The 10088-nt window shown below is 56.0% G+C and overlaps 3 protein-coding genes across 3 annotated transcripts in view; 2 read left to right on the forward strand and 1 right to left on the reverse strand.

Annotated features, from left to right (window-relative positions):
• The window catches only part of RPS3A (ribosomal protein S3A), a 7421-nt gene extending 4570 nt beyond the window's left edge, over positions 1–2851 (reverse strand). The window contains exon 1 of the mRNA XM_009634830.2: positions 2847–2851. Coding sequence (XP_009633125.2) covers positions 2847–2851 — 5 coding nt within the window. The remainder of the gene's footprint in view (positions 1–2846) is intronic.
• Positions 2852–3728: 877 nt separating this feature from the next.
• On the forward strand, positions 3729–4254 carry LOC104122682 (ribonuclease CL2). Its single transcript, XM_035890403.1, is given in 3 exon segments — positions 3729–3993; positions 3996–4092; positions 4245–4254. Coding segments are annotated over 3 exon segments (372 nt in total).
• A 4467-nt stretch (positions 4255–8721) lies between these two features.
• MBOAT4 (membrane bound O-acyltransferase domain containing 4) overlaps positions 8722–10088 on the forward strand; it is a 2002-nt gene continuing 635 nt past the window's right edge. The window contains 3 exon segments of the mRNA XM_035890404.1: positions 8722–8840; positions 9375–9590; positions 9881–10086. Coding sequence (XP_035746297.1) covers positions 8722–8840; positions 9375–9590; positions 9881–10086 — 541 coding nt within the window.

Genomic DNA, 10088 nt, shown 5'->3' on the forward strand with positions numbered 1-10088 from the left:
GAGCCCAGCCGGGGTCTCGCAAGCATCCCAGGGTGGCCCTTGCACCTTTCTGGGCAGCAGAGCCGCCTTTTGGTGCGCCCCAGCCACCTCCCCGCGCCTTTCGGTGCTCCCACGGTGGCCTCTCCGTGCCCTTCCTGGCCCCGCAGAGCCCTCCTGTCCTGTTCGGTCCCGTCCCCTCCCCAAGGACTTTCTGCTTTGGGACTTCGGGGATCTTTCGGTAGACCCTGAGGCCCCCGTGCTGCGGCAGCCCCGGCACGCTTCCCAGTGCGTCCCTGTTGGCCCTTCCGTGCCTTTTGCAGCACCCCCGGCCCCTCGTGTCTTTTGGGGTGACCCAGGGCCGCCGCGTACCTCCCGGGGCTTCCCAGTGGCCTCGGTGTGCCTTTTGGGATGCTCCCGGACCCTCCTTGCACCCCTCGGTGCACCTGGCGCATCGGGAGCCTTGCGGAAGACACCGTATTTGAGGAGTCTTCAACAGGCCGCTCTGAGCGGGGCAAGGGCTGAAACCCGTCGATCCTGACCGTTGAGACCGCGGCAGGTAGTGAGTCACGTCGCAATCACCCTGGGCTGGTTGATTTACTTACCATGATTTACTCGAGCTGTTAAGGTTTACTCGCTGTCTCTATTCCTCTTCTTCCTCTGCCTTATTAAAGCTTTTATCTTCTTAAGCCGTTTGTTGCCGGCCTTTCTTGCTGCGATCCAGACAGAGCCCTGCGCTGCCTCTCAGCCTCGCCCCACTGCCTCCCCACGCAACACCCCGTGGCCCTCGGAGCTCCTTTCTGGGGCACCCCGATCTCCTCCCTGTGCCTTACAATGCACGCCTGGGTCCCCGGGGAGCCAGCAAGGCTCTTGCCCCCAGAGCACACAGAGCGCTGCTCTGCGGCCCCTGGGTTGAGCACATCGGTACTGGTGGCAGCCCAGCACCGGGGACGGGAGATGCCTGAGCAGAGGAGCTGGCCTGCAGGCAGCCAGGGACGACACCGACTGTCGGGCTTGTGCAGATGTGGGCAGAGCACCCCAGGATGGGGTTTGCTGCTCTGGCTCTGCTCAAACAGAGCAACAGCCCAAAAAGCAGGTGCCTTCTCCTGCAGGTTCTGTGCAGACAGTAGCCCACGGCTCAGTGGTTAAACCTGGCCAGGGGCTTTTTCTCAGGAGGCCTCAGGTTGAGGGTGGCCTGTGTTGCCAGAGCAGAGCCCAAGGGATGGTGGTTATCCTCCAAGGGCTGAAGGGCTGAGATAGAAAGAGAGAGAGTAGAGATCAAACCCCCAGGCATCCTCTCCAGACAGCACCAGCCCACCCAGCCCTTCCCATGCTATGGGGAAGCTGGGGCACCAAGGGGCTGGTCTGGGCTGCCCCAAGTGCCTCGAGTGATTCCTCCTGTCCCCTCTGCACGGGGTGCAGAGTCCTCCTGTTAGCTGGGGGCAGGGCTTGCTCTGCCCTCGCTAACCCATGCAGACGTCCACAGCTTCTCGCTCTGCCGCCTCGCGTGCTGCACAGCGAGCCCCAGGCACACGCAGCCGTCACCCCTGCGCTCCCCAGCAGCGCACCCCACCAGGCTGTGGCAGGCAGGGCTGACCCCGGGGCGGCATGGGACAGCAGCCGAGGGGAGCGCAGGGGGCAGGAGGAGGCTCCCGTCAGCCCACCTGCTTGGGCAGGGATGGGAGAGGGAGATGGGGTGCCCAGGCCAGCGCCAGGCGGTCAGAACTCCCCTGGGACAAGAGGGGACCACAGGTTGTGGTTCACCCAACAAACCCCACAGCAACCTCTGGCAAAGATGCCTGAGGGTCCTCCAGGTAGGGTAGGCTTTAGCACAGGTACCCGTACTGTGCCAGCTAGAGACAGCCCTGGGACGCAGGGCTGATGCAGACCCTTGCCAGGCACCCAGGCTTGTTCCTCCTCCTGGGGACATCATCCCCTCCCCACCTGCACCAGGACAGTGGAAGGTAGAGCGTGTCCGGGGGGATGGTAATGAGACCCCCCGATTCTGCTTCTACGCCCAGCAGGAGCAGGCTCTCGTCAGCCTCAGGGAGTCAGCAAGGGGGGCTGTGCTGGTCTTCCATGTCTGCAAGGTTTTGGCCAGGTGCCCAAGCTGTTCCCGCTGGAGGGGCTGCGTGACTTTGAGGAGGATTTCTTGATGAGAGGCCTGCAGAGCCATAGAGATGCCACCACAGCCCAGGGCAGGGCTCTCTCCACCTCCATCGTGGAATCTTAGATCTTTTCCAGCTCTTTTGGGGTAGGTGGTGCCCAGGACTGAGCCCACCCCAGGCTGAAGGACATGGTGGGCCTGGAACAGACAGGGGCGCAGCTCTGTGCTGTCCTTGGGGACAAGTAGGTCAGGACTGATGGTGACACACACTCAGCAGGCCATGGCCCTAGTGCTGAGGCCCACTCATGGAGTGTCAGCATCCAGTGTCATTGTCCTCCTTGAATCACTGGTGGGGTCAAACTTGGTTGCTCATGCAGAAGAAAGGCAGCTGGGGGCTCCCGTCAGCTTTCTTCCTCATCCTCCATTTGCTGCTTCCCATCACAGCCTCTGTCATGTCTTTGAAGAGGAGGATGGAGACCGCTTGCACCTGCTGGGGAGGTGGTGACAGCCTCTCCCTCTGGAGAGGACACGCTCTCCTTGGGGCTCCGTCAGGTTGTCCCTGATGGTTGAGGGAAAGGCATGGAGTTTTGACAGGCTCAGGCTGGCTCCTGGCTCTTGCTTGTCTCTGTCTGCTTCAGTGTGAGGTAACGGTGAGGCAAAATGCATCCTGGCATGTCCCAGGGGTATGAACTTGCCTGCGAGGGGGCATGGGGGGGAAGGGACACATAGCTCCTGAAGCAATACGGGGCAGACGCTCACATACCGCATGGTCCAAGAGGGGCAGGGGCATCTGCCAGCTGCCCCTGAGGTGATGCTGACATCCTGCCCCCCCACCAGGGAACTAGGTCTCTTGCCCTGCCACCCAAGGGGACCCAGGTATCCTACCCGCCCCCCCCCGTGAGACACGTGGCCGAGACCAGAATGCCTGGACCAAGGGAACATGGGCACGGGGGCACCCAAGGGGACATGGGCAGACAGTCACGTGGCTCGTTAATGACTACCTAATGACCTTGGGGGGCCGCAAAGGGGGAGTAGGGCCTCCTGGATGCCTGGCTCCCTCCCACCTCCCCCCCCCTCAACTGCTGGACCTTGCTCTTTGCCCTGCCCCTCCTCCTGGATCCCTGCCCATTGGGCCCAGCTGGGGCCAGTATAAAAGAGGCACAGAGGAGTGGGAGGGATTGCGGAGACCCCGAGGCCATAAGGGAAACTGAGGCACACACAGAGGTGCGGGTGAGGGATGCGCAGGGGACCAGAGTGTCTGCGGGAGGGGACTGTGAGGAGCCTGAGCATCCAGTGGGGAAGGGAGGATATGTAGGCGATCCAGGTGTCAGGGCAGGGCATGGATCTATAGGGGACCCAGGGGTCCAGGGGGGGTGCTCCATAGGGGACCCAGGCTTCTGGGGAGTGCAGAACTGAAGGGCACCCAGGTGTCCATGGGGTGTTCTGTAGGGGACCCGGGCATCCAGGTGGGATCCACAGATGCCCCAGGCATCTGGGAGGGGTCCCCATGCATTTAGAGGGGATTTGTAAGGGACTCAGGTGTCTGGGAGGGGGAATTTGTAGAGGAATCGAGCATCCAGGGTGGGGTTTCCAATGGGGGGAGCGGAAGTCCACATGGCCCTGACCCCACTTTCCACAGGTGCCCATGGCGAGCTGGGTCCTGTGCATGGCCCTGCTGCTGACAGCGCTGGCAGGGGCGGTACGCGAGAGCCGCTATGGGAAGTTCCTGCGGCAGCACGTGGACCACCCCCGGACATCTGTGCCCACGGCACACCGCTACTGCGAGATCATGCTGGCGCGCCGGCAGGTGACGGTCCCGGGGCAGCCCTGCAAGCGTTCCAACACCTTTGTGCATGCACCGGCCGCGGAGGTGGTGGCTGCCTGCGCCCAGGAGCCCGATGCGGAGGGGTTCTTTGCACCTACCGGGCCCTGCAGCTCCAGCACCACGTGCGTGTCTCCTGCCTTGGCGGGCTGCCCGTGCACCTCAATACAACCTACCCACCCCCCCCGTGGGGCTTGACATGGCGGGGGGGCTGTAGGTGGGGAGGTGGATTGTCCCTCCCAGTGGGGGCTCCGATAGAGCCTGCAATAAAGGAGGTGCCACAGGCCTGGGCTCTGGCATTAGTTTCTGGGGGGACCCTGTGACCTCACCCCTCTCTAGGTGCCCCTGAGCCCCCTTGGGTGCCCCCAACCCTGTCCAAAGGGGACCTGCCCCCCATCATGTGCCTTATAAAGCCCTGGGGTTTCCCAACTTCCTGGGTGTCCCATAGCCCCCTAGGGTGCCTCTGACCTCTCCTGTGCCCCATAGACTCCCCATTCATGGGTGCTCCACAACTCCCCTGGGTAGCCCACAACCCCCCCAGGTTCCCCCTCATCCCCTGGATGCACACCCAACTCTGTCCCCCGGTATCCTCACCCTTTGGGTGTCATAGTGCTTTCCTCCATGCCCCATAGCTCCCATGGGGTCTCGCAACCTCCCACATGCCTCCTAACATCCTGGGTACCCCCAACTTCCCCCATGCCTGCCCCATAAACCCTCATGTGCCCCACAGTCCCCTCTCCCACATGCCTCTGACCCCATCGGGGCCTCTCTGGGACTGAGGCAGCTCTTGGGCCGCCTTGGCACCCCCCTGGAGCCAGGCGCTGGCTGGGGCCACACACAGCCCCAAACCACCACCCCACGCCCACTGAACACACAGAAAACCACAACACACACACACAACACGCACACAAAACATGCGCTTGTGCACACAACACACAACCGCACACCACACTCGCAACACAAAACACACACGTGCCTGCTCCTACACACAGCACGCATACACAGCACAAACACCACCACCCCCCCAAACAATACACACACATGCATATACACACACACACAAAACACACACATGCATATGCAAACAAGTATTTTGTTGGGTTTGGATGGGATAACATGTGCTTCAACTTGTGTTCATCACCTCTTGTCCTGCCACTGGGCACCACTAAGAGGAGCGTGGCTCCCTTGTCTTCATTCCTCCCCATCAGCACTTATCAGTACACTGATAAGCTCCCTCTGCCTGAGCCTTCTCTTCTCCAGCCTGAACACGCCCAGCTCTCCCAGCCTTTCTTCTTATCAGAGATGCTCCAGTCCCTTCATCATCAGCAGCCCTTTGCTGGACTCTCTCCAGCATGCTCACGTCTCTCTTGTACTGGGGAGCCCATCGCTGGATCCAGCATTCCAGGTGTGTCTCAGTAGTGCCTAGCAGAGGAGCAGGTTCACCTCCCTGCCTAATGCAGTCCGGCAGGCTGGGGGTCCTCTTTGCCCTCATCCTGTTGCCGAGGGAGCCCAGAGGAGTGCCGTGGAAGTGCTGACATCCAGGTGCTGTGCTGCTGCAAAAAGGGAGCCAGTGCACAAGTGGATCTGCTGGCTTCATAACAAGGATCAGAAAAGCTGTAGCTGCTCCAAAAGGAGATGCCAGGACAAGAACTGGCTCTCTGCAGGGCTTGCGTGTCGTGAGAGGGGAAGGAAGGGGAAGACCATGCAGCCCTAGACCTTTTTTCCCCCATCACTGGCTACTGTGCATGGCCCTCAGAGCTGCATGCCTCGTCTCAGGAGCTCTGTGGTAAGGTTGAGAGGAACCAGGGCAGGGGATGGTCTCCAGTGCTGTCAGTCCCTGTTCTAAATGTCCAAAAAACCTTAGGAGGTACAAGAGGATCCATCTCTGTCTGGCCTTGGTCTCAACACTGAAAGAGAAAAGGGGGTTCCTAATAGGATTCTGCCTTGACAATAAATCACCTCTTTTGCCACTGCTGGCACAGGGCTGGCCCCTCACCTGCACTAAGTTCCGCTGATGCAGCTGAGCTCAAGAGGTGCAAGGCCATACTGCAGGCAAAAAAGTGAGTCTCAGAAATTTCCCTTAATTTAATTTATTGCCAATTAACATACACTTTTAGTTACTGATTTGGGTACCGAGAAGCACGGAAGATATAAAAAATTGCATGAGAACTTACGGAAATGCCTTTCCTCCCCCATCCACAGGCACAAGTTCAGACCTCCGTGAGCGGGATCATGGCTGCGATAAGAGACTTCCACATGATCCTTAAACTATTGGGATGTGTCCCTTTATCCAGGGAGACAAGAAGGCCTTTGCCACAAGCAGCAGTGGGCCATTTACAGGCAGTAGTCAGCAAATCTGGCATGGTAACAAGCAGCAAAAAGCCAGTGTGGGACTGGTGCCTGAAAATAAAGGAAGGATTTTTGCATTTTTGTGTTTTAATAAAGCATTGCATTTATTTCTTAATTCCTCTCTCATTTAGGTACTTTCATGTCCTGCCTTATCACAGCCAAACGTAAAGTCTCAAGGTTGGTGGTTGATTCTGCCTTACAGCACCACAGGGAGACAGAAATTGTCATCTCTGTTTTGGGGATGGGAGTTAAGCAGCTTTCCTAAGGTCACAGAGAAAGTCTGCGACAGGAGCCCAGTTCAGGCATCCTGAACCCTATTTAATGGCCTCCCTTCCCATTTACGTGCTTTTCTCTGGAGAAAGAACAAACCATGTCAGTCTGACCTTTTCTTTCAAATAACTTTTTCTGCTTTCAAAGTACGTCTCTCACTTTGCAGTGTGTCCTGCAGCAGATCAGCACAGGCTATATTACAATAGGCAAACAAAACTGTTCCCAAAACAGTGCTATATTCCACCAAGAAAGCAACTAGCCCAAAGTTAGTATGTGAGTTATATCTGCTCTAATTCCATGCCCCGGTTTCTCTCTGACAGTGGTCAGCCTGCTCTCCTCACCTGCTGTTTTACCAAACGAGTAATTCCTTAGCCAGGGGTCAGGCAGTTGCTTGTTTAGTACATGCAAATGAAACAAAATAATGCTCTGCCACATGCTTCACCATGCTTGCTCTAAGATCATTCTTCCACTGCCCGGCATCTGGTGGTGTAAAATGAGAGGCACGAGCAGTGTGTTAACATTCCCAGTGCTACTGTGGAAATTCATTTCTGCTTCTCGAAAAGCAATGGCATTTTTGCAGAACCATAGCAGGGAATTGCTTAAGCCGGCTCTGCAAATGCCTTCAAAAATATTTACTCAGCAAAGTCAACACTGGGCTCCATGAATTTGGCAGAATGAGTCCTGTGAAACCAGGCTGTTGTTGCATGCCGTGCATGCCAAAATTGACATGGAAAAAGCTTCTCTCCAGTGCTATCGGTGGGTTTTAATATATACCCCGCACAAACGCAGCAAAATACAGCCAGTTTCTCTGCAGCATTTGTTCTAATAATTTTTTCCATGGCGTTTTGGTCCCTCACCTTCTTATAACCCAATAACTCATCCAAACTATGCGGCAAGCTTTCCAACATCACGATAGCTTGAAAAGCTCAGTGACAAGCAGAAGCATTCATAAAAGTCAGACTTGATATGTTTTTTAAGTCAACATTTTTTTTTAATGAGCACTGTTCTTTCTGTAACTTCAGGCATCAATTTTGCTCTTTCTATTGAAAAACAGACTAATCTAAATATTTTGAAGCATTCATCAAAGGAAGGGGAAAACCTTACTTCTTCAACCCCCTCAATATGTTATTTTTTTTCTTCCAGAAGGAAATGCCATGGTATTCCTCTTTGCATTCACACTGTTTGTATGCCTAAAATAAAGCAGCTATCAACTGAGTTTGAAAAAAAGATCCATGAGCTTTCCATCTGAATTTGTCCGGTTTTTATTAGCTGTATCTCATAAAGAAGAGTCAAGTCCTGTAGACTGATTTTCTTGGGATTTTTTTTCTGTTTAGCATGACATACTGCTGGTGGCATTACAAGAGCAATAGCAACTGGCTCCATGTCACCCCAGAGATCGCTCTTCAAATCACCTTTCCAGTCTGTCCCAAAAGAGGACCTTTTGCTTTCTCACATGACACATACTTAAATGAATGAGTGATTTAAACAGTTTAACTGTAATGACTAATTTCTACCATCACAAGTATCTCTGTGAGTCCCTATTTTTTTTTTCTTTATTGTCTTGAAGAAAAATTGTTTGGAGAGAATGGAGCTATTCCTTTTGCTCTGGTAAACAAAAAGGCCCTGTAGCTTGGTCTGAGTGGTGGGGCTGAGGGGCTCACCCTCCCTCGTCACTGACAAGTGGCAGAACCCATCCTCTCCTTTCTGTGACCAGGCATTTGAATATTGGGCTATCCCCATCACCACCCCATAACAAGTGAACTGGGAAAAAGCCGCAGCTTTCTGTGAAGGACTGAGCTGAGAGGCAGCAAAGAGAAAGGACCAAGCCTCTGGAAGTACCTGGAGATTTTGCTCTCAGGTGCATCCCAGCATGGCACATGTGGCAGCTCCAAGAGGCTCTTATCTCAGTAGCTCGCTCTCACTGTTTTCAAAGTATGTGGTAATGGCCCAGGTGTCTGGCAGAGCAAGTAACCAACCACAAGTTTTTCCACCTACACACAAACCTTGGGACAGAGGTGCTTGAAGGAGTCAGCACTGACGAATGCAAAAAACATGCTCCCCTTCCTGCAGATACCTCTGTTTCCTTGGCTCCGCTCAGGTTTTTTGAGGTCCTGCAATGTATAAAGAGGAGCCTGAGCAGCCCTTACCTCAGTCCTTTCTCCAGGCATCGGAGGCAGTTGAAGAAGCAAGGTGCTCAATGTGCTGGGCAGACCTGCTCATCCTTCTCCCCGAAGCCCAGTACCAGCTGGTGGCTTTCCCCTTTGCTTCTCTCTTCCACCACCTCCGTGCTTCAGGACATCTCTCTCTGACTGCCCGGTATGTGTTCACCACCCCTGCTGCCATGCTGAGGCCAAGTCATGCCTTTCTGGGGGCTCTCCTGGCCAGAGGTGCAGCAGGATGCATGGTAGCAAGTCCCTGCTGACTCAGGTAGGGACATTTGTATGGCTTAGATGTGAGCTGTCCCCAGTTCTCTCTCTCTGCAGTGGGGACAGATCAAGGTAATTAAGGACAAAACAGCCAGGCTGGACACTGCGGTGTTGTGCGAGATGGGTTTAAGAGTGTACCAGGATGGGTGGGGGCAGCAGGGCAGGGAATGGGGACTATCTCTGGTGTGATTAGGATGGGGGACAGGCAGGGCCAGCAATATCTGCCCCATTCCCGCCCCCATTCCGGCTTGCAGCCACGATGGCCCTGGTGTTCCCTCAATCCCACAAGAGGCCAAGAGGTAGACTACAGGGGGTACTGTGGAGGCTGCAGAACCCAGACTAAACTCTGCTATCAACACTGTGGCAAGAGTTTTGAGTCCCATTTTCCCCAAAAGGCAGCCAAAGGGCACATGGTCTCTTCTAGGTACATATTCCTCCTGACTGGAGGATGTCTCCTTGCTGGAACAGCCATGGGCAGCTATGCCTTGTTGGTCCTCATCCCTGCCGCTGGCTCCGTGCTGGTCCTCCTCTCCGTCAGCCCAGCTCGTGCCCACACCTGGGTCTTCACCCTGCAGATGTCCTGGCAGACACTCTGCCACCTGGGTCTGAGCAGCCAGGAGCCGGACCCACAGGATGCCAGGTAACACCCCGGCTCTGCCTCCTTCCTGCTCCTCCCCTCAGTGGGATGGGGGCCCTTCTGGTCATTTTGTGAAGGTGGAGGCCCCCCCCCGGGCCAAACTGGCTTGCTGTTGCACAGCCGTCAGTCTCCACTCTGGCTCCAGCCACATCCCCGCACATGGGCGATGCTGTGGGCATGGCAGCGCTCTGGTGACGTGGGACAGCACATCCCCCGTGTGCAGCCTTGCGCCCGTGCCTCTAACGCTCCCTTCGAGGGACTCTCAGCAGCTCTTGGGTGCCCTCTCCTTCCAGGCCAGTCATCGCCCTCTCTGCCATCATGCTGCTCACCCAGAAAGCTACGTCTCTGGCCCTGGACATCCACGAAGGGCTCGTGCCGCTCCAGCTGGGCCAGGGGCTTTTGCAGCATGCCCTGTCCCTCTGCAGCTACCTGCTCTTTTTCCCAGCCCTCCTTGGAGGTCCCCTGTGTGCCTTCAGCAGGTTTCAGGCCCAGGCTGAGTCC

This window comes from Egretta garzetta, unplaced genomic scaffold, assembly GCF_000687185.1.
Source record: "Egretta garzetta isolate BGI_Z169 unplaced genomic scaffold, ASM68718v1 scaffold32, whole genome shotgun sequence".
NCBI classification, from domain to species: domain Eukaryota; kingdom Metazoa; phylum Chordata; class Aves; order Pelecaniformes; family Ardeidae; genus Egretta; species Egretta garzetta.